This window comes from Hipposideros armiger, unplaced genomic scaffold (genome assembly GCF_001890085.2).
Source record: "Hipposideros armiger isolate ML-2016 unplaced genomic scaffold, ASM189008v1 scaffold_264, whole genome shotgun sequence".
Classification (NCBI taxonomy): Eukaryota; Metazoa; Chordata; class Mammalia; order Chiroptera; family Hipposideridae; genus Hipposideros; species Hipposideros armiger.
In genome coordinates this window covers 325,468-350,057 of record NW_017731614.1, presented here as the reverse complement: position 1 = coordinate 350,057, position 24,590 = coordinate 325,468, and the positions used below count along the sequence as shown (strand labels likewise).

Below are 24,590 nucleotides of genomic sequence, written 5' to 3'. Positions count from 1 at the left end.
ATGGCTCTTCAAGGACGGCCGAGAGCAGAGGGCTTAGAAAACCTGCACTCAGGGCAGGGGCCCAACTTCTTTGTGGAGGGTAATTTTCCATTTCTCCAGAACTTTAACAGGGAATGTGGAAGACGTGCATAATGTGCTCTTTGGCGTGAGGGAGGAGCACGGACCAGCTTCTGTGGAATGAGGGCACCAGGCAAGCAGGTGGGGGTGCTGCAGAGGCTGCGTTGAAGGCTCTTCCCTCAGCCTAGAGCCATGGGTTGAACTCAGGGTTCACATCAGGAACAGCTTCAGTGCTTTAAAAAACTGCAGATGTTAGTTTCTGTGCCCTCTAAAATCAGAATCTGGACAAGAGGTTCATGGCCCCAGTTCTCCTGTGAACCCAAATGGAGACCCAGTGACCTCTAGGCCTTGTCACCCTATCCTACCACGTCCCTGAACAGCATTTAGCAGCCGGCCTCGGAAACAGGGCCAGAGTAGACGAGATGGCTCTGGGAGGGGGCTGGCCCAGGACCACCTCAAGTCTTTAAGCCTGCCCTGTTCAAAGGCCTGTTCTTGCTGCAAGTGGTGACACCAGGCTGGGGTCAGGGTGGCTTCTGTGTCACCCACTCCTTCCATGTGCAAGCGGCCACCAAGGCAGACTGCAGCAGTCGCTGCAGACACAGTCACGGAAAGAAGACACCTGGACTTGAAATTCTCATAATTTTAATGGTCAATAGCTTCTGGTTGGCTCTGGATGGTACAGTTAAACAATATACTTAAAGACCCTGCCCTCCCCCCCCCCCGCCCCTAAGCGTGTTCACACCCCTCAGTAGCAATGCTTCCATCAACATTCCACTGCCTGGTCAGGCTTCCACAGCTCAGGCCTGTGGGTTACGGAAATCCACATCTTAGTGTGATGAGTTGAAACAACCCTTGGTACATTTGTGATCTATGTTATTTTAAAAATAACAAATATTAAACCAAACACCTTCCTGGGCTCCACTGCCTCACAGAGCAAAAATGTTACTGTGCAATCTGAATACTCTGTTGTCTCTTGTGGGCTGGGCTGTTTGCTTCTCCCCATTCTACTGAAATCATACAGCGTAGAGTTCGTAAATCTTCTTTACACAGTACACCAGGGCAGCAAGTGCTATCGTATTGTGCAGTCTCTTTCTGTGCAAGTCGTCCTTCCGGACCAGCACCACCGGGGTGGAGGAAGTGAGTGTGTGCAGGGGCAGGCGGGACAGTTTATAGGCATCGTACTCCACTTGGTACTTGCAGCAAGGGTCAAACTGCCAGGAGATTCCATAGAGGGTGCAGCAGGCCATGCTCAGCACACCAGCAGGCAGGGAGATGTAGTGGGAGTAATCTAAAGGCAGTGCCAACGGGGTGAAGAGGCAGGCAGTGCCCGCCAGCACGGTGGTTTTGTGCAGACAGTTGCCCACGGTGATCCAGCGGGCGGTCTCATCACCGATGCGGGTGGGCTCAATCACGATGTACTTGTACTGGGCTTCCAGGGCCTGCTCCAGCTCATACTCAAACTGGTCTTGTGCATTCTCCCCATTGTAGATCTCGTGCACGATGTAACAGTCTGTGGCCGACAAGCTCACCCTTAGGATGGAGGGGCGAGAGAAAGAGACAGTTAGGCTGGACGCGCTTACTACATTTCTTTGCCGAGAGCTGGGGGGAAGGCCACTGAGGGGAAGTCTGGGCCTCGGGCTCAGCAGAGTGCCTGAGCTCTTGAGGGTAGTACATCGCACTTATGTTTTATCTCCCTTAGAACCCAACAGTCAAGATAATCAGTAAAGAATTGTTTCTCTGAAAGAATCCAATAATGAAACACAAAAGATGCAGGACGACTACCCTGATCTCTAAGATGATGACAACCTACAACATGTACTGGGCCTAATGCAGTGAGTGGCTGACAGGTCTGTGAGTTAGCAGAGGTGCCCCAAGGAAAGGATTTCAGCCTTGAATGACATTAGCACACAACAGAAGCCCAAGGTCAGCAAGGTGAAATGTGCTCTTCGTTAATCAGAGCAATTGCAGCAGGATTCGATGGAAACCAGTAGACCCCTGAGATGTAATGCCAAACACCCTGCCATTCGCACGGTTCAAAAGCAGTCATCCTAAGGGCTGCAGAGCACACGGCAAATAGGGTCACCTTTGCCTTGGGTGACTGAGAAGCAAACTCCTCTGATTCTTGCAGGAGGACAAGCTGCATAAAAGCCCCTCCCCAGGCCAGCAACCCCAGGAACCCCAGCCCAGTGCTTAGAAAAAGAAGCCCTTTGATTTCATTAGGAAAAGACAACATCTCAAGAACAGTAAAGACTGAAATTTAGTGGACATAAATAAGGGTCCCCAGATGTGCCCACTCATTCTGATCCTGGACGCCCAGGACTCTGTATTTATAGCCAGTAAATGCTTCTTACTCACACAAGAAACACCATTCACACACACCCACTTCAAGTGGCGGAGCTGATCTGACTTTCCCCCTGGGGACTAGGGAAGGGACTTAGCTCCGCATTAAGGCCAAGGGGGCCGGGGTGGGGGTGGGGGTGGGGGGATTTTAGGCAGTTTCAGGATTCTCAGTCTTAGGCCTCTGTAGTGCAAACTCTTATCCAGAGCAGAATCTTCCCACACCCTTGATGGGCCAACCTCATTGCAGACCTGTACACACCATGTCATTTTCATTGGGCCTGTTTCGGCCTGTCCAGGTCTTTCTAAATCTCCATACTGCCATCCAGCACATACTGTTTCTCCTAGTTTTGTATTATCTATTCATCTGATAAGCCTTCTTTAGCCCACCATGAGGGCTGCTAAACACAGCTCTTGAGGCTGAATCACACTGCTTAACCCGTATTATTACCAGACTGTGCAGAGCCATCTTCCTTCTGTCACATGCCTCAGTGAAAAGCAGCCCCTTCCCTTCAGGGGATGGTCCCCCATCAGAAAGGAAATGTGGCCCAGGGACTCCCATCTGGTTCCTGGTGACCACTGCTCCGCCGCCCAAGTCCATGCCCCTTCAACGGGGGCTCCGGATCAGTGTGCCGGGCCACACCAGGGTGAACATGGCCCACCCACCTGAGCTCCCATCGTCCAACGAGAAGCACAGCCCTCAGTGCTCAGGCAGCAGGCCCAGCAGCTCAGACGGTCCGGCACAGGCACACTACAGGGCCATGCTGTTCAGAGTCAAGCCAGGGGAGCCAGGCTCAGAGTTTCCTGGTCAGTGAGCATGCACATTAGGGGCCAGTGGAGGCTTTTAAACAAGATTGCCCCCTAGAATCCCTAAGTTGAGCATTAACATAGTGCCAGCCCCACTTCGAAGATGAAAGCAATTACATGTTACCGGTGGTGGAAGCTGGATTGTCAGGGGCAAACGTCAAGGAAAAAGGATGGGATCAGCCAGTGAGACCATACAGACAGGCCATCAAGCGCTCCTTTTAGTTATTACTCATTCTCAGGCAGGATCAGCGCAGTAAAAGCTACTTTTAGCAAATAAATAAGCAAATCTAAGAAGCAAGGTTTCACTCTAGTTGGATAAATGACTGACTGATGGTCTCCTGTGGTCACATTAGAAACAAATTACAAGCTGTTGGTAATGGACTGGTAGTGCCTCCAAGTGCAGAGGAAGGAGTGTCCCCCAGAAGGGCCTCCACTCACAAGTGGAGCCACTGTAAAAAAAGGTACTGCTGGGACTCAAGAAGAGAGAACTCTCTACCTTGAAAAGACAACTAATTCAGCTGAGTTCAGGGAAGCCTCCTAATTAGATGACAGGCCCTAAGGAAACTGCACTCGGGAGTCGTTCCCTAGGGATCAGACAAGAAACCTCCTAAACATGGGACATTCCCAACATGACACCTGCTGCATGTGCCAGTGATCAGGCTGCCTTTCCGGGGTGAGTTAATGAGCCGTTTCTGTAAGAACCCACCTGAAGTTTATGAAATGGGAAAAGCCGGGTTTTTCCTTGGAAGACCTTTGTGGAGTTTTCCCATTTGGTTTTAATTCAGAGAGGTAAGAGGGCGATCATTTCAATGACTACTCACTCCCACGCAGGAGTCAGCACTTTAGAAGCCACCTTTTAGCAAACAAGCAGGCCTAAAAGGAAGTCACGAGACATGGAAGACACTGGTAATAGGCTGCCTGCCGCAGGTGTACCATGCTTCCTGGAACACCATGTCTTACTTGTGGGCAAATCATCCCACTCCTATCCATCACTGTAAACCAACTCTCCATAGTGTGAAGACCAGAGCGTAACACTGACACAACTTCCCAGGCACCTGCAGACAAGGCAGCCCCAGCAGCCAGCCCAGCCAGCAGCACCGTAGACTAAACAATTCCTTGTGTAAAGCCAAACCTGTGACACCCAATTCAGGAAAGGGATTCTTAGTTTCCACCGAGAAAGGATGAAAACTGAAGTCTAGACATTTCGAGGATTCCATATGATGTACAGGGAACAGCAGCATTCAGAACATGGACACACCAGCAGGGAGCCCCCTTTGTCAGAGACTGCCCACCAAGCAGTCAGCACCCACCCCTTCCAACTGGGCTGTGGCAGCTAGGGTGCCATCTGCCCCTGAAAGGTGGGTTTTAAAGGCTGCCCAGACCACCAGACTCAGTTCTGCATGGTTGACATGAATTGTTACTTCAGAAACATGGGGTCTGAGGATGCCCAGGAGAGAGCCATGTCTTACAGCTGCCCAGCTACCCCAGCGCCCACCACCCACATAGGCTTGCTTTTGTTTCTGGGTCAAATGTAACCCAACTAAGGAAAACCAACCAACCCTCAATTTGAACCCTGGTACAAAACAGCAGATTAAAAAACAACAACAGCTAGTTGGAATCTTTTGAGCCCAGGCTTCCTAAGGGATTATATTTTTTGCTTTTCATTGCAGGTGTGAAATGACCAGTAAGAGAGTTTAAAGGGTGTTTTTAAAGAGAGAGATAGCACTGATAATGGAAAAGTCTCTTAAGAAATAAAGTTGAGTGTCAAGGCAAGTACAAAAGTGTTTATGGTATGCTACCTTTAGAGTGTGTGTGTGTGTGTGTGTGTGTGTGTGTATAGTTTTTGTTGCTGCTGACAGTAAATCAAGTTTATTTGTATTCACAGAACATACCGGGCGATTTCAAAAAGTATACATTTGCTTTTATATGTACAGGACATTTCTGGACAGATATACAAAGACCTAAGAAAGATGTCACTGGAGAAGCAAACAGAGTGGCTCTGGAAAGAAAAGAGGGTCCCTTTTTACCAAATGCCTTGAACCTTTAGCACTTACAGAACAGGGTTACTCTCCTAAACACCCTCTGCCAGCGCTGAGATCACTCCGCACGGGGAGCAGAGCACCCACCTGTCTAAGCGCCAGTAACTGCTGCAGACATTGTGCTCATGCCTGGGGCTCTTGAACCTGCCTCCTCTTGTGCTTGAAGCCCTCCTCTGCTCTGAATCCCCTCTGGTGGTACTCAGGAAATACTCAAAGAATCCCCTTAGGAACACACTGGCTTTCCAGTGAAAAGGTGGCCATCATGAGGAATCACAGGGCAAACTCCATTTCCTCTGGGATCTGGGCACTTCATGGTCCCCGAACCATTGCAAAGAAGGTCTCAAAGGAATCTGGGATTACAGAAGTAGTCTCAAACATGGGATCCCAAAGTCTGCAGACATCTCCCCAAAAGCCAGCTGCATGAGAATGTTCAGAACAGCACTGTCTGGTGAGAGCAAAAAATAATGACTGACCAGAGATAAACAGACGTCCTCCACAAGGGTGGACATGGAGTTACAGCTGCACACTTCCAGGCTGAATCCCTCACATTTAAGGTAGAGGGGAAAGCAAGTACACAACACACACAGATGGGTATTTCACATACACAATTCAAAAGCACGCGGAACTAAAGGATGTGGTATTTAGGAACGTTTTCATGTATGATAACTATGAAGACAAGCAAGAAAATGGTAATTCAGGAGCAAGGTGGCCTCTGCCTGACAGGGGGGACATCTGGGCCAAGGTAATGATAGTTTTCTACTTCTTAAGCTAAGTGGTGAGCACACAGGTTTATTAATTTTTTTTTAATTATGGCAAAATACAACAAAATTTACTGTCTTAACCATTTTTAAGTGTACAGGTCAGTAATGTTAAGCACATTCACACTGTTGTGCAACCAATCTCCTGAACTTTTTCATCTTACAAAACTAAAACTCCGCACCCATTAAACAACTTCCACCCTGCCTGACCCCCATCATTCTACTTTCTCTCTCTTTGAATATGACTTTTTTAGGTACCCTCATATAAGTGGAATTATACAGTACTTGTCCTTTTGTGACTGGCTTATTTCACTTGGCATAATGTTTTCAAGGTTCATCCATGTTATAAAGCATGTGTCAGAATTTCCTTCCATTTTAAGGATAGTATTCCAATGTATGTATATACCACATTTTCTTTATCCATTCATCCATTGATGGATTTTTTAGTGTTATTCACTATTGTGAATAATACTATGAACATAGGTGTAAAAGTATCTGTTTGAGTCTTTGCTTTCAATACCTTTGGATATATACCTAGAAATGGAATTGTTGGATCAAATGGTAGTTCTATTTTTTCTTTTTTGTGGAACCACCAGACTACACCATTTGACATTCCCACCAATAGTGCAGGAGGGTCCCAGTTTCTCCACACCCTCTCCACTGTTGTTTGTAATAGTAGCCATCCTGATGGGTGTGAGGTGGCATCTCATTGTGATGTGTACTTTTTATTTATTTATTTTTTTTAGCTGAGCCATCCTGTCACCTGTTGGCAGTTCAGCAGCTGCTCAGCTTGGGTCGGGACTCGAACCGCTGTGGCTCAGAGCTTGCACCCTTGAGCGTGCTCTTAACCAACTGAGCCACTCAGCCGGCCCGTGATGTGTACTTTTTTTAATAACAGCTTTATTGAGATAGAATTCACATACCATACAATTCACTCATTTAAAGTGTACAGTTCAATGGCTCAGCACTTTCACCTAGTTGTACAACAAACACCACAATTTTGGAACGTTTTCATCATCCCTCAAAAAACTCCCCTTCAATTCCCATTTTCTCCAGTCCTTCCAGCTCCTGGCAACCACCAATCTACTTCCTGACTCTGCAGGTTTGCCTATTCAGGACATTTCATATACATGTAACCATACAGTACATTGGCTTTTGTGATTCGCTTCTTTCATTTAGCATGTTCAATAGCCCTGTATCCCTGATGATGAAGAGACCAGAGAGCCATGGGCCCCGCACAGCCGAGGAGAGAAGGAGGTGCCCATTCCAAATCCAGCAGCTTCTGTGTGCCTGCAGAGACGCCTGCACTTGTAGGGAGCAAGCCCCCCATCGCAGCCAGTTCTGAGCACAGGCAGCTTCTCATGGTTAAAGTGTCACCTGGCCTCACACCCCTGCAGTCCTGCCAGTGAGGATAAGGAGAATTCCCTTTGCATGTTTCACTCAAGCAAGCACTGGCCAGGCTGCCCTGCAAGCCGCCATCCTTTTCTGGTCACACTGGAACCACAACCAAATCGCTCCTCGTGGAAGCATTTGCTTCAGGCCCACTTCCTGGAGCGGCCCAGGGACTCACAGGCCAGACAGAGGTGTGAACTACAAAAGGATGTCGATTCCAGGCTCCTCAAAAGTGATAATGTGTTTTCATCATGGTATTCCCAACACCCGGCCCAAATGTGACAGGTTCCCAACAGACATCAGCGGAAGTACATTTGAAATGAGTGACAGGAAAAGAAAAACAATTATAGTAATTAAGAGAACCGGTGGCTGAAAAATTTAACTGGGTCCATATGTCACATTGCCTTCCACCTAGTAAGCATGTGGTCCCTTGATCACCTATGATATATGAGGTGCTAGAGTCTACCTGTACCCCCAGGTCTAGCCCCAGTTTGCACTAACCAAAAATTGATTCCTCGGGAGCCAAAGAGAGCAGTAAAATTCTACGCTGTGGATTTAAAGGCCAGTTAGGACAAAAAGGCACAGCACGTAGCCCCAAATATTGAGAACAGTTCCAAACAGGCCAAGGAACTTCCACAGGGTGCCTGACATTTTCATCTGTTTCAGAGACAACCACATGCAAGAGAAAACTTTCCTCCCCTATGCTATGGGAACAAGAACATAGTCAAGAGGCCTGGATTCAAGTTCCCTCTTTAGTCACTGGCTTTGTATCCGAGGGCAAAACCCCTTGTTGCTCTGAGCCAGCTTCCCTGGTGTCAAATGGAGCATGGGCCCTAGCTGTCCCAGAGTGCTTCAGCAAAGACGGGATGGGGGCTGGGTGTGCAAACCAAAGTGACAACTGCAAAGCACCACCCAGTCTAAGGCACATGTAGCTGTTAAAATTTATTAAAATTAAGTAAAATCTAAACATTCAGTTCCTCACACACAGGAGCCACATTTCAAATGCACGATAGCCATATGTCGCTAACGGCTACTCTAATGGACAGCCCTGAGCTACAGAACTGTTATGACTACTATGTGATTATTGGCTTTCCTAAGACCTCGGTGGCCCATAAAGTTGCTGCTGGTGCCAGAGACAGAACACAGTGGCAGCTGGAGGTTCCTGTGTGCGCTCACTCAGTGGAATACTTTCTACCCCGTCCAACGGCCCTCACTGAGGAGCATGCATGCATGCCCCAGGCAGAGAAGCCCAACTGCAGCTTGGCCTCAGCTCCTCCTCACCTCCCTGGATATAAGATCATTCCTCTTTTCTTCACAAAGTTGAGCCTGAACTGGAATGCGGCCTAAAGGACTAAACCACAGAGGCACAAGTTGAAATCCAGATTGCTTCAGTGAATCAAGGAAAACAAATTCATGACAAAAATGAGGAACCCCAGCAAATCCTAACCTAGAATATCCAACGTCTGGGATCAGAATGTGCACAACTCCACCTCTGGCAGCCAGCTGAGCAGGACCCACCACCCTTGGGGCCGCACATATACAGACTTGGGTGCAGAGGCTGTGCCTTCATGGCTCATCCAGACCAGGAGGAAACAAACATTTCCACCATACACTAGAGCCAGAATGGGAGTCTTTCAAGAGATAAAATACCCCAAACTCCTAAGGGTCCTCAGCAATAAAAGGAAAGGATCAGATCAGAACAAGAGGAATGTATGCCACCTGCCCACATGGCTCGTGGACCATCTGTTCAGCTGGACTGAGAACTAAACCCTCTACCAGCCACCCAGGACCACATCTGTCCGATTCACAGATTAAAGCAAAGCTGTCAAAGGATCAAGTCCAGAGGAATAAAGCGTGCTACAGACAGATGTGGAAGAATCCCCCAGAATTGGCTACCTAAAAATGCTGGAGCAGATGGCTGCACAAATCAGGGGAGGGTCAGGCCACAGCAAAATGATTTCACCCTAAAACCAGAGCATTTGGTCCAGCAGCCCAGCCCTCTGAACACCCCAGGCCTTTACAGAATCAGATCAAACACACCTTGACATGATGATAAAAACAGACTGAGAGCACATGGCTATACTCACATTCCAACAATACGAAGAACTCAGGGATACTCAGGGCCCTGAGGAAGTGAAGACAAGCACCCCAAGGGGAAGGGTGGACTGTCTGTGAGCTGGTCCGGGTTGCCACCCAAGTGGCAGCACACACAGATACCTGCACTGTGCCTTCCTAGATGGGCAAGTGTGTCTCAAAGACGCCGACAGGATAAGTGGCAATCTGTTTCGTGTGCTCGATGCCAGTGTGCTGAATTCTGGACAAGAATTCAGGTTACAGCTCAGAGTCTGATGTTCTTCATTACAAACATTGTTGATTCCCTAGATTTAATGGAGTGGAGAGAAAAATCAACATGCAAGCAGCTTTCATTTTGCTATTTCTAACCCTTTCCTATTCTGGTCTAGACCAGGACTATCAATAGAACTTTCTGCAGCGATGGATATGTTCTGTATCTGTGCTATCCAACAGTTACAGCCACATGTGGTTATCAAGCACTTGAAACGTGGCTAGTGTTAACTGAGGAGCTTAATTTTTCATTTTATTTAATTTTAATTAATTTAAATTTAATTGCCACGTGACTAGTGGCTACTGAATTAACTCAGCTCTAAGCTCAAGAACCAAGTAAAGCAAGAATCCACACACTGTACTCTAAACTGGACCATCATTACCACACTGCTGACAACAGTAGTTCTTGTGGACAACCTGGCACCAGGAAGGGCCTTTAAATACAAGGCATGCTTTGGAGTTCACAGCCACTGGCAAATCTGAAAAGTCTGCCCAAAGCATAGCTCTGCTCCAGCCCTTGCCCAAAACCAGAAAATGTTTTCTTCAGTTTCAGCATAAAGCCGATTCCAACCAGGTGTGTACAGCAACTCAGGAAAGTGGTTTTACAATGTGGAGCTGGGATCTGAGTCAGCACAAATGTGACATGGAACAAAGTTATTTAAGAGAGCCATAAACAGCCTATTTCAGTCATAAGAGCCAATAATATGCTCAGGCCTCATAATCTATGGTGCTTGCCAATCAATTATTCCAGCCTGCCCCACCTAGTCTTCCCACCCACTGAGCAAGAATGGAGCCCTTAGCTAGCTGTGGGGCTGGAGGGGTTATGTTACCATCTGCTGCTCAGCATGGGAGGCTCTTAGGGAAACCAGGCTTCTCCAACAGAGCCAAGCTAGGGCCTCACAGCAAAGGCAAACGGAATCCAGCATCCTCGAGCATTATCTCAAAGGAAGACAGATAGTGCAAACATAGTGCAAACTGAGGGGGTACCCCCCTCCACGGTGCATTGTCTGGGAGGAGATGGGGTCACCCAAACTACAAAACCAGATGCCCCGTTCCTGCATGTGTGAGCAGGGCCTTCAGTTACAGGCCAAAGGTTGCAACCTGAACACCTAAGGAGATTAGGCAGGAAACTGCAATGAGTCCTGCTGTCAGGTGAGGAATGATGAACTAGAAAGCACTTGCTCTGACAAAACAAGTTGGCCACTACTCAGCTTTTCGAAGTTTTCTGTGAAATCTTTTAATTTATAAGCGTTTGCAAGTACACTTATAAACTCTTAAAAACTGAGGGTCAACAGTCAAGGGCTGGATTCAGCCTGTGGGCTGCTGGTTTGCAAACTCAGTTTTGAATTAACAATTGTCTCAAATCAAGGAGAAAAAAAATCCCCAATATCTAATTTCTTGTATCAGTAAAAGCTTAATAGTCCCTATATATGATGTCTGGGGCATTCCCATTTGGCCCTTTTAGTTGTTTTTATCCAGTAAGGAGGAATGCGTTTCTCTCTGATACTCTAAGTTTTCTAAACAGGCTATTTCCTATTTCTAAAGGATTAATGTTTGCTGTAAAGATCTTGAAAATGTTTGCTAATTTTTTGTTTGTTTTTTAAGATTTTATTGGGGAATTGGGGAGGAGAACAGCGTTGGGGAAGGGGAATAGACAAGTTGCTGTCCTTTTGTTCTTCAGTCTAGTTGTGGAGGATGTCACTTCACTGGCTCATGTTGGTATTATCATTGCGCTCTTCCCGGGTGAGGCAGTCGCTCACTGGCCATTGGATGGCCACTCACGGTGGCTCACAGCAGCTCACGCCAGCTGCTGGCCAGCCCCACTGCAGCCTACTCCGTTGCCGGCGACTCACGGCAGCCAGCTCCAGGTCGAGCTGGTGTTCACACCATCTTAGCCATAGAGGGTGCAGCATCACTGGTCCTCATGTGGGATCCGAACCGGGGCCCTGCTGCTCAGAGCTGGCATCCCAAGCCAACTCCTAACCAACATGCCACTCGGCTGGCCCTGTCTGCTAGTTTTTAATGCCATCTGGAAATCATCGAGGTCACTTTAATTTCTTTCTATGGTCCAATCTAAGAAATACAAGGTGGGAGTTGGAAAAACCAAAATATCTGCTTGCCATTCACTGCTTTTCCAAGGAAGAGGAAATACAGAAAGGACAATGATGGATAACTCTGAGTTCAAAAATAAAACACAAGTTAAAGGGGTCTGTCTATAACAGCTACCAAACACGAAAAATGTTCTGGGCTAGGAAAACCATCTCCAGGCAACAGCAATGAATATGTGATAGAATCAGCCAAAGAAAAGGAATAATGCAGAGTAGGGCAGTTGAGAGAAAGAGCGAGGGAAAGAGAGAAAGAGAACTCTTCTGTTTAACCGTCTTCACCAAAAAGACAAAAAAAAGCAAACAAGAAACTTTCTTTCTGACCTCTGCTATACCACTCATGCCATAACAGAATCGACAGGACAACAATCCAGGGGACTCCACCAATACACATCCTTTCCCAAACTTCTAGCGGCTTCTCCTAACTGAAACTGCTTTCCAGGAGCAAAAACTGTAAATGAAACACGAAAACTACTCCAATCTCCTTTTCTAGAAATCAGTTCTCCAAATCGAGATCCACTTAGAAGAAAGAAGCTCCTTTCTCCCTACTCACACACCATTCATTAGGAAAGGTCACTTTAAAGGACTTCCAGGGGAGGGACGCTTGCAGAAAACCCTCGAAAAGTCGTAAGAATCCCCTCCTCGAGAAGCGACAGCTCTCAGCCTGAGACACAACTGGGGAGGGTTAAGGCTCCCCCCATAAACGTGCAGACCACACTGCCCTTCCCGCAGCAGGTCCGCTCTGTGAAGGCTTCCCCTTTCTTCTCCCTCCCGGGAGCCAATCCTCGCCACGTCAGGGGCCGCGGCCGAAACGGCCCGCGTGTAGCCAGGAAGGGCGGGAGCCTCGGACGACTCTCGGCCCGCGGGCAGCTAGGCGGGTCCCTTGGGCCTGCGCGGGGCCCGAGTCCTCTCCGCGCGGCCCGGCCTCGGCCCAGACCCTGCACGGCCGGGGCCCACCTCGCCTGACCCCGCCATCGCCTCCTTTCCTGAGCCCTCCGAGGAGGCCGCTTCGGCCCGGATCGAGCGGGCGCCGGTTCCCACCCGGATCCCGGATGAGCCCGGACTGGAACCCCGCGTGCCCGGCGGGGGGACAGGAGGGTGGGCGAGAAGGGATAGCTCGGGAACTGAGGCACGGAGAGCGCTGCAGCCCAAGGAGGCTTCTCTGGCTCACCGGCTTCTGGGCCACACGCCCTGGGGAAGCAACAAGGTCCCATATCTCACCTCTCTCTGGCGCTACCGCCACCGCTGCCCGGGCCAAGGCGCCTCCTTCCCCACGCGGCCATCTTGGAGACACTCTGCTCGCAAATGTCTCGCGCCAAGGCGGCCTCGGGATAGCGGGTGTGAGGAAGGGAAATGTAGTCCGGTCCGCATCCAGGGACAGCTGAGAAGGTGGAACCTGAGTCCGCCCGGACTGCGATGCCCGCAATGCACCGCGCGCTGGAAGTCCCACCTCCTCGTGGTTGTCTGGAAAATGTAGTCCTCACCCAGGGAGGAGTGAAAGGGGCAGTTCTGGGCAGAGTCCTATTCAGGGCTCCTTTTTGAAAATTAAAATCCCCAAAGTTCACAGCCTGAGAGTCACAGGCGCCTACTTGTTTGTACGTCCTGGGGTTTCGAGAGCAAGGAGTTCAAGAAGAGTGGAAATGAAGGTGCCTACAACTCCCAGAGCGCTGCGCGGGAGGCGTCCTCGCGTCGCTCGCTGCCACCGCCAAGGGGACGCCGCGCTTTCTATGCGGCCGTCGCACAGCTTCCCAGCCTAGCAGGTTGCTGGAGCGTCCAGCCCTGCCACTCGGCCTCGCCCTCGCCCTCTGTGAAGGCGGCTGGACCTACCTTTGACAGCTGCCTCTGAGCTTTAAGGTCACCGAAGGGCGGGAGGCGGCCCCCGGGTCCTCTAGGAGGCAGTCGCTGCTCCCACTCCATCCCCTCAAATTCTCTGGACTCCAAGGGATACTTTGTGGAGACAAGACAGATGGGGTGCCTGCTGCATAGAGAGGTCCCTGCTTGCAGGCTGTTGGAAGAGAGTCTGAAAACAAAGAAAGAAATAGAACATGATCATTGCCCTGAAAGAAATAGGGTTCTGCGATAGAGAAAAGCCCATTTTAGATACGGCCACTAATACCCCTTCAGATCCCGGCCACACACCACACTCAGGTCCTGGCTGCAGTAATGTGAACATAATCTTATATTTCGGTGTCTTTGAAGGCATATGTTGGGCGAATCATCCCACCTGACGAGAGCCCTGCCCAGGACCTGGTATTTCCCTGCCTGGACGCTGCTGTGGATTCACTCAGCATGGACTAAACGAACCCAGTGATTCCTAGATGCCACTCCCTCAGACCTGAGGACTATTTGGGGGTTCCATTGCACTTTTTTCAACTTCTAGTCCCTTTCCTCTGCTTTCTGCAGACAATGTTGCCAGACATTAGTGGGTCCCATAAATATCTGCGCAACTCATGCCAAAATCTGCCCCACATTCAGGAGAAGGAGCACAGCACCTCTACTTAACACCCAAATCTGGGGGGAATTTGGCAAGCTGTCAGATGAGATGGGACTCATCATTGAGGATTCCTCAGCTCACATCTACAATAGTTTTAAATGCTTGAAATTCTCAGTCCCTCATTACCTACAAGACTAAATTTAAACTCCTTAGCACAATCTAGAAGCACTCCGCAGTTTATAGGTTGCTTACCTCTCCAGCTTCAACTGCCTCTCTTTCCTGTCTGGAACTTGCCAGGCTAGCAAATGCGGGGGTGGGGTGGGGGGGTTGTAAGTCCCTAGGTGTTCCATGCTTTGCCTAAAATGCCTTTTTCTCGGGCAGGCCGAGTGGCACGTTGGTTAAGAGCTGGCTTGGGACGCCAGCTCTGAGCAGCAGGGCCCCAGTTCCAATCCTACATGAGGGCCAGTGACGCTGCACCCTCTACAGCTAAGATGGTGAGCAACAGCTCGACCTGGAGCTGGGCTGCCGAGAGTCGCCAGCGATGGCGTAGGCTGCAGCCCCTGCTGCAGTGGGCTGCTGTAAGCTACCATGAGTGGCTGGCAGCCAGCGTGAGCTGCAGTTAGCCACTGTGAGTGGCCGTCCAATGGCAGCAAGCAACTGCCTCACTCGGGAGGAGCGCAATGATAATACCAACATGGGCCAGTGAAACGAAGTCCTCCACAACTAGACTGAAGAACAAAAGGACATCAACTTGCCTGTTCCCCTTTCCCGATTCCTCAATGCTGTTCCCCTCCCCCAATTCCACAATAAAATCTTTAAAAAATAAATGCCTTTTTCTCCCAGTCAACTATGCTTTTAGACATTGGGCCTGCCTGATCCCTCAGACTCTTCCTGTTGGGTAACACAACCCAACAAGTGCCAATGTGTAGCGTGTGCTATAGACCTCTGAACAATTACCATGTTGCCTTCTCACTGCCGACAGATAGGTCCGCTTTCTCTGTACCAGTGTGGTGATTAAGAGAGTTCCTAGGGATTCTAGAACAGCTGGGTTTGAAGCCTGGCTCCACACTCTGATCTGGGATTGTTTCTCAAGCTTCCTTGTTTGTAACATAGGGTGATATCAGTACCTCTCTTTAGGGGACTGCTGTGAGTATTACCTGAAATGACACATGTATGGAACTTAGAACAGCACATGAGGTAACAGTAAGAACTGATGGTTATATCGTGCCAAGCCCTGTTCTAAATATTTTAAGTGATTTAACTTTTTTGATCTTCAAAACAACCCTGTGAATATAATACTGTTAATATCAACATTCTTATTTTGTAAATGAAGAAACCAAGTTCCAGAGGACCTGAGTGACTGGCCAAGTTCACATTGCCAGTCAGGAATGGCACCAGGATTTGAACCCAAGCTGTCTGGTTGTAGAGATTATGATATGCTATGGTGTCTCTCAGGAAAAGCTCAGGAATGCCATTTCATCGTTAATGAGAACAGGTCTCATGTTAGTGTCTAGCACACAGAGGAAATGTAAGTTCTCAAATCAAATGTGGACCTAGGATAATTTTCCCATCTCCTAACTTCTAACATGTTCTGCTTCCGATCTGCTGACTTGAGCTGAGATTGCCTCTTGACCGTTGTTAGTGCACAGACATCTTCTGGAAGGTTCATAGGCAGGATGATTCACTCAGCATGTAATAACTGAGCACCCACAGAGTGCACAGCCTAAAATGGTGGAAATTGGGACTTCCATGGGCTCCCATGCAGTGGAGACTCCTGACAAGACCCCTGAACTGCTAGCAGAGAGGCAACCAGTGGGAAGATAGGTCCTGGCTGCTCCTCAAAAACAATCTGCCATTTTTCCTATTACCCTTTTCATTCATTCATTCTTCTAGCAAATGATTATTGAGTGCACACTCAGTGCCAGGTCCTCTTAGGCACAAGAAACACAGCAGTTAGTAAGACAAACACTGTTCCTGGTCTCATGGATTTTCCAGCCCAGTGAGATAAACAACTAAGTGCATAAATATTTTCAGAGAATGATAAGTACTAAGAAGAAATTAAGCAGGATAATGTAACAGAGTTGGGGATTATGGGTGGCTACAGAAGGTCTCTTTCAAGCGGTAACATTTTCATGGAACCTGAATGAAAACAATGAGTGTGGACATGAAGAGCTGGAGACAGAGTGTTCTGCACAGAGAGATCAAGAATGAAGGCTCTGGAGGGTGAGTGAGGTTGATGTGTTCCAGGAATGGGACCAGGGTGGCCGGAGCACAGTGAGGAGGGAGAGCTATGGGTTTGCCTTTGGTTAAGTAATTTTCTCTCTCTGTTCAATTTCCTGAACTGTAAAATGGGGGTAACTTTACTTATATTAGTCAGTTTTAATTTAGGAGGGGAAAGGCCACCCTGGGTATTTTAAACAGAAGGAATTTAATAGAGAAGTGCTGGGAGGCAGGAGAAGCAAGGGGTCAGTAAGAACACCCACAGATTAGTAAATGGAGGGAGCAGTTCTGGCCTCTAAAGCTAGAAGAGCAAAGAGACAAATAGTGTTTCCCAGAGACTGTGATTCCTGCTGCATGAGCAGGAGCCAGGAGCTGCACTCGCTGGGGCACTGCTGACATGCAGCTGCTGCTACCACTATAGCCTGAGGTGGCACCAGAAGCTCAGGGCGGGGATGGCTTTTCCCTCATTCACATCTTCCAACCCCCTGCCAATGCCTCTCACTGGCAGAGTCAGCTGGCAAGTGGGTCTGGGAAGTTTGCAGGCTTCCAGCACTTTTTGCTGCAGAAAAGAATCTACAAAGGTAAGTGTGGGATGAAAGCAGCAGCCACCATTCACATACAAGCTACCTTGCAGGGCTCTTTTGAGGAGCAGAAATGAGTATGTGCTCAACAAAGTATGCCTATTCTTGTGCTTCATAGCATATAGTAGGCACTCAGAAAAAGTCTAATCTTCCAAAAATGTATCTTTGGTATAATATTTCTACATAAAGTTTTGAACTTATGATTAAAAGCATCAAAATGAGCATTTTAGAAATTGAAATTTAAGAAGTTCCAAGATGTTGGATTAGATAAATGCTATGCCTACTGCCTCCCAGGATCACACCAAAATTACAAATAAATTATAGAACAATCAACCTCAAAAATCATCTGAAAAGAATGAAACAGACCCCTATAACTAAGGATCTAAATAAGAGGCCACATCGAGACTTGTAGGAGGGCCAGAGATGCAAAGCAGGCTGACCCCAAACACACAGATAGTGGTTGAACACTGGGAGGGGCAACTTCTTGGTGAAAGTACCGCTGGAAGAGGGAGGGGCCCCAGCCCCACAGTGGGCTTCCCAGCCCAGGTGTTCTGTGCTGGGAAGAAGAGTTCCCACAACATCAGGCAGTGAAAATCAGTGAGGACTCTCTCTGTTTATCCTGGTGAGACGGAAGGGGACTGGAAACCCAGATGCCTTCTTAAAGGGACTGCACACAGACTCGCTCACTTGCAGACACTTACCTAGTCTCCAGTGGAGGGGCACCAACTCAAGAGGTGCCAGAGACATACGGGGAAGACTGAGTTGTATGGCTTCCAAGCAAGGGCTGAAGGGACCAGACATTGTCCCTGTATGGAGCCTGCCTCATGTGTAGCCTATAGGAGGGGGCCATCTTTTCTATGTTGAACCCTTGCCCAAAGGGCTGAATCTGAGACCAAATTGGCCTGGTAAAATCCATGCATGTGCACCACCTTGGTGACGCCATGGGTTCCTGTCCTGCAGAGTTACATCATTGGGAGCACTCTCACCTACTGAGCAGCTAGCCCCACCCCACAAGCTGTGGAAGCCTTTTACATCAGCAATGGCCTGTGGCGACCAGAGGAACGTTTGGTGGTGAACAGCAAGCCACAACCTGCACTGCAGCTTCTTTTGGATGGCTCTTGGTGACCTGCGGGTGAGGTGAGCAGTGGATAGCTGTGGTGTTCTCAGGGCATTTTGGGAAATGATCATGGGCCTAGAACTAGTGCAAGAACCAAAACTGCATTAGCTTTATAAAAACCACTGCCCATGCCATAACTCCCTAGAACCCCACCAGGCCCACTTAAGGCTGCATTGCCAGAGGCACTCTCAACACCAGGTTGACCAGCCCGGCCCATGTACCTAAAAAGGCTCTTTCAACAGCTGAGCCTTTTGCTAAGCAGCCCCAGGCCCAATACTGATGGCAACTGGCCTCAGTTCACAGCAAGGCCACCTCCACATGCCTCCAAGTCCAGCACAGGCAGCAACCAACCACGTATAGCTTTGTAGCTCCTACAAGATAGCCTCAGACCAGTCACAGGAAAGGCTGAAATAAGCTTACATAGGAGCCCCTCCCAAAAGACGCCAGAAACAGCACACCCAGCATCCAGCTTCAGAAAACACCAGAACACTACCTGGTTAGACCCATAAACTGCACACACAAAGGGGGGCCTCAACAGGCACAAGAACTCAAGGGGGCAAACAGCCCTCTGAAAGGTCAGCTCCAGAGAACAGATCATACACTGTGGGCATAACCAATCCTCACAGTTAGTCAGCCTGGGAGTCAATCCCACCTACTGACACGCCAAAAGCAATTAAGGCTCAACTATAACAGGAGAACACACACAACACACTTAAGGGACACTCCTGGAACACACACACAGGAGATCAGGGAGACTGTGCCATTGGACCACACAGGACACATACTACATAAGGCCACCGGCAAAGACTAAGAGACATAGGTGATCTACCTAATACATAGAAGAACAGAGAGAGGCAACCAAAATGAGGAAACAAAGTAACATGTCTCAAATAAAAGAAAAGGAGAAAACTCCAGAAATAGAACTAAACAAAATGGAAGCAACAAACTTATCAGACACAGAGTTTAAAACACTGGTTGTAAGAAAGCTTAAGAAGCTTAGTGAGAATTTCAACAAAAGATAGTAAGGATAAAAAAGGGCACAGAAACCATAATAAAAAACCAGTTAGAAATAAAGAATACAACAACAGAAATGAAAAATACTCTAGAAAGAATCAATAGCAGATTAGATGAAGCAAAGGATTGAATCAGCAATTTAAAAGACAAAGTAGCAGAAAAAAAAACCAGAACAGCAAAAAGAAAAAAGAATGAAAAACAAATTAAGATAGTTTAAGGGACATTTGGGGCAACTTCAAGCATAAAAATATTCACATCATAGGCGTCCAGAAGGATAAGAGAGGGAGGAAGGGACCCTATTTAAAGAAATAATGATTGAAAACTTCCCTAACCTGGTGAGGGAAATAGACATGCAAGCCCAGGAAGTGTGGAGTGTTCCAAACAGGCCCACACCAAGACATATCACAATTTAAATGGCAAAGGTTAAAGACCAAAGAGAAAATCCTCAAATCATCACGAGAAAGACAACTAGTTATTGATAAGGTAGCTCCCATAAGACTATCAGCTGACTTCTCAACAGGAACTTTGCAGGCCAGAAGGGATTGGCAGCAAATTTTCAAAGTGGTGCAAAACAAGGGCCTACAACCAAGACTACTATACCCAGCAAGGTTATCATTTAGAATTGAAAGAGAGATTTAGAGCTTCCCAGACAATAAAAAGCTAAAGAAATTCATTACCACCAAGCCAGTATTACAAGAAATGTTAAAAGGACTTCTGTAAGCAGAAGAAAGGAGAAAACAAACAAAGGAAGATAAAAAATATTAATAATAAAATGGCAATGACTGTGTACCTATTGTCAGTAATCACTTTAAATGTAAATGAATTAAATACTCCAATCAAAATACTGGATAAGAAAACAAGATCCATACATATGCTGTCTACAAGAGACTCACCTCGGATCCAAAGACATACATACACTGAAAGTAAAAGGATGGAAAAAAGTTATTTCATGCAAATGAAAACAAGAAAAAAGCTAGGGGTAGCAATACATATATCTGACGAAACAGACTTTATTTATTTATTTATTTAGTTTGTTTGTTTGTTTGTTTGTTTTAGCTGAGCCATCCTGCTACCTGTTGGCAGCTCAGCGGCTGCTCAGCTCGGGCTGGTCTCGAACCGCTGTTGCTCAGAGCTCACACTCTTGAGCAAGCTCTTAACCAACTGAGCCACTCGGCCGGCCCGAAACAGACTTTAAAATGAAGACTATAATAAGGGACCAAGAAGGGCATTATGTAATAAATAAGGGATCAATCTAACAAAAGGACATAACCCTAGTAAACATTTATGCACCCAACATAGGAGCACCTAACTATATAAAACAACTATTGAACAACATAAAGGCAAATATCAACAATAACACAACCTTAGTAAGAGACTTTAACACCCCACTGACACCAATAGACAGATCCTCCAGACAGAAAATCAACACAAAAACAGCAGCCTTAAATGACACACTAGACCAGATGGATTCAATTTTTTTTTAGAACATTACACCCCAAAGCAGCAGAATATACATTCTTTTCAAGTGCACATGCAACATTGTCAAAGATAGACCACATAGTAGGCCAAAACAAGTCTTAATAAATTAAGAAGATTGAAATCATATCAAGCATCTTCTTGACCACAGTGCTATGAAACTTGAAATCAATAACAAGAAAAAATCTGAAAAACACACAAATACACGAAGGCTAAATAACATGTTACTAAATAATGACTGGGTCAACAATGAGATCAAGGAAATCAAAAGGAGGGTTGGCCAAGTGACTCAGTTGGTTAAGAGCTTGCTCAAGAGTGCGAGCTCTGAGCAACAGGGTTGCTGGTTTGATTCCCAGCTCGAGCTGAGCTGCTGCTGAGCTGCCAACAGGTGGAAGGATGGCTCAGCTAAAAAAATAGAAATCAAAAGGTACCTTGAGATAAATAAACAAAAATGAAACATAATGACCCAAAATCTATGGGACTGCTAAGAGAAAGTAATCCTAAGTGGGAAAGTCATAGCAATGCCTAAAGAAATAAGAAAAACCTCAAATCAACAATCTATCTTTACACATAAGGGAACTGAAAAAAAGAACTGCAAAATAAGTCAAAGAGAGTACAAAGAAGGAAATAATAACAATCAGAGCGGAAATAAATGAAATAGGCACACACACACACACACACACACACACACACACACACACACACACACACACCGCAATACAAAAGATCAATGAAATGACGAGCTGGTTTTTTGAAAAGATAAACAAAATTGACAAACCCTTAACTAGATTCATCAAGAAAAAAAGAGAAAGAACCCAAATAAGTAAAATCAGAAATTCAAGAGAAGTTATAACAGATACCACAGAAATACAAAAAAAAAAAAAGAAAATACTATGATCAGCTATATGCCAACAAATTATACAATCTGGAAGAAATGGATAAATTTCTAGAAGCATACCATCTTCCAAGGCTGAATCAAGAAGAAACAGAAAATCTTAACACACCGATTACTAACAGCACAATTGAATCAGTAATCAACAAGCTCCCAACAAACAAAAGTCCTGGACTTTTGGCTTCACAGCTGATTTTTACCAAACATTCAAAAAAAATATTAACACCTATTCTCCTCAAACTATTCCAAATAATCCAGGAGGAGGGAAGACTCCCAGGTTCATTTTGCGAGGCCACCATTACCCTGATCCCCAAACCAGACAAACACATTACAAAAAAAAGAACGATAGGCCAATATCTTTAATAAACATAGATGCAAAAAAGTCCTAAACAAAATATTAGCAAACCAAATTCAGCAATATATTAAAAAGATCATACACCACATGATCAAGTGGGATTCATTCCTGGTATGTAAGGTTGGTTCGATATCAGCAAATCAATTAACATGATACACAACATAAACAAAATGAAAAAAATAGAAAAAATATGATCATATTAATAGATGCAGAAAAAGCATTTGACAAAATCCAACATCGATTTATGAGAAAAGCTCTCAGCAAAGTGGGAATAGAGGGAACATATCTCAACATAATAAATGCTATATATGCCAAATTCACAGCTAATCTCATACTCAATGAGGAAAAGCTAAAAACATTCCCCTTAAGATCAGGAAAAAGACAAGGATGCCCGCTTTCACCATTTTTATTTAACATAGAACTGGAAGTCCTATACGCAGCAGTCAGACAAGAAAAAGAAATAAAAGGCATCCAAGTTGGACAGGAGGAAGTAAAATTGTCATTATTTGCAGAAGACATGATACTGCGTATAGAGAATGCTAAAAATTCTACCAAAAAAACTATTAGAACTGCTAAATGAATTTAGCAGGATACAAAATTAATATTCAGAAATCAGTTGCACTTTTATACACCAATAACAAACTATCTGAAAGACAAACTAAGAAAATAATCCCACTTACAATTGTATCAAAAAATACCAGGGGTGCCAAAAAGATGTATACATGTGAGTTGTATTTATCTTTTGTTATTGGTATATATTGAGGATTACAATTTTAATACAGTGTTTTCCTTTCTTAAAATGTGTATCCATTTTTTTTGGCACCCTCTGTACTTAAAAATAAATTTAACCAAGGAAGTAAAAGACCTGTACTCAGAAAATTATAAGACATTGAAAAGAGAAATTAAAGAAGATACAAATAAATGGAAACATAAACCATGCTCATGGATAGGAAGAATTAATATATTTAAACTGTCCATACTACCTAAAGCAATATATAGATTCAATACAATTCCTATCAAAATACTAATGGCATTTTTCACAGAACTAGAACAAACAATCTTAAAATTTATATGGAACCATAAAAGACCCCGAACAGCCACGGCAATCCTGAAAAAGAACAAAGTGGGAGATATCACGCTACCTAATATCAAACTATACTACAAGTCCATAGTAATCAAAATAGCATGGTATTGGCATAAAAATAAACACCTAGATCAATGGAACAGAACAGAGAGCACAAAAATAAATCCATTCTTATATGGTCATTTAATCAAAGGAGGCAAGAATATACAGTGGGGGTAAATATAGTCTATTTAATAAATGGTTCTGGGAAACCTAGACGGATGCATGCAAAAAAAAAAAAAATGAAACTGTGTGAGCTCTGAGCAACAGGGTGCCGATTTGATTCCCAGCCCGAGCTGAGTTCCAACAGGTGGCAGGATGGCTCAGCTAAAAAAATAGAAAAAAAAGAAAAAGAAACTGGACCACGATCTTGCGCCATATACGAGAATAAACTCAAAATGGATTAAAGGCTTAAATGTAAGACCCAATACCATAAAACTCCTTGAAGAAAATATAAGAAAGTAAACTCTCAGACATTCCCTTAGTAATAATTTTACTGATATACCTCCTCTGGCAAGGGAAACAAAAGAAAAAATAAACAAATGGGACTACATCAAACTAAAAAGTTTTTTCACAGCAAAGAAAACCATCAGCAAAATGAAAAGACATCCTAGTAAATGGAAGAAGATATTTGCCTGTGATACATCTGATAGGAGGTTAAAACAAAATAATTATACACATCCATCCATCCATCCATACATACATACATACATACATATATTCTCATACAACTCAACACACACACACACACACACACACACACACACACAACAATCCAATTAAACAATGGGCAGAGGATCTGAACAGACATTTCTCCAAAGAGGACATACAGATGGCCAATAGATATATGAAAAGATGCTCAATGTCACTAATCATCAGAGAAATGCAAATAAAAACCACAATGAGATACCACCTCACTCCCGTCAGAATGGCTATTATCAATAAATTAACAAACAACAAGTGTTGGTGAGGATGTGAAGAAAAGTGAACCCTTGTGCACTGTTGGTGGTACTGCAAATTGGTGCAGCCACTATGAAAAACATTATGGAGGGTCCTTAAAAAAATTAAAAATAAAACTACCTTATGACCCAGTAATTTCACTCCTGGGTATTTATCCAAAGAAATCTAAAACACTAATTCGAAAATATATATGCACCCCTAAGCTTATTGCAGCACTCTTCACAATAGCCAAGAAATAGAAACGACAGAAATGCTCATCAATAGACGATTGGATAAAGAAATTGTAGTATAGAGACGGCCAGTTGGCTTAAGTGGTTACAGGCAGGGTGCAGTGCTCATAACACCAAGGTTGCCGGTTTGATTCCCACATGGGCCTCTGGGCTGCACCCTCCATAACTATTGGGTCGTCGGAAAAGTCATGACATATTTTGTTTACGATTTTCAAAGGTCATTTATTTATATAAAGAATAAAGATCAATCAATGATATAGTGCTCATTTTGTTTGATGACCTTTTGCCATCTTTTTTTTTTTTTTTTTTTTTTTTTAGCTGAGCCATCCTGCTACCTGTTGGCAGCTCAG

The 24,590-nt window shown here is 45.6% G+C and overlaps 2 protein-coding genes across 5 annotated transcripts in view; both read right to left on the bottom strand.

Annotated features, from left to right (window-relative positions):
- Window positions 1–682: 682 nt before the first annotated feature.
- Window positions 683–13,286, bottom strand: TMEM11 (transmembrane protein 11). Of its 2 annotated transcripts, XM_019656676.1 has the most exons (3): window positions 13,060–13,140; window positions 9,478–9,768; window positions 687–1,587 (listed from the first exon to the last, which is right to left on the bottom strand). In XM_019656676.1, coding segments are annotated over exons 2-3 (519 nt in total). In that variant the 5' UTR covers window positions 9,480–9,768; window positions 13,060–13,140; the 3' UTR covers window positions 687–1,070. The 2 variants fall into 2 exon arrangements, with proteins under 2 accessions (XP_019512220.1, XP_019512221.1); XM_019656675.1 differs by lacking the exon at window positions 9,478–9,768 and having other exon boundaries at window positions 683–1,587; window positions 13,060–13,286.
- A 273-nt stretch (window positions 13,287–13,559) lies between these two features.
- Window positions 13,560–24,590, bottom strand: part of NATD1 (N-acetyltransferase domain containing 1) — a 40,960-nt gene continuing 29,929 nt past the window's right edge. For 2 of the 3 annotated variants that reach the window (XM_019656678.1, XM_019656677.1), the window contains exon 3: window positions 13,560–13,858. In XM_019656678.1, coding sequence (XP_019512223.1) covers window positions 13,564–13,858 — 295 coding nt within the window. In that variant the 3' untranslated portion in view covers window positions 13,560–13,563. The remainder of the gene's footprint in view (window positions 13,859–24,590) is intronic. The other variant, XM_019656680.1, reaches the window with a different exon arrangement.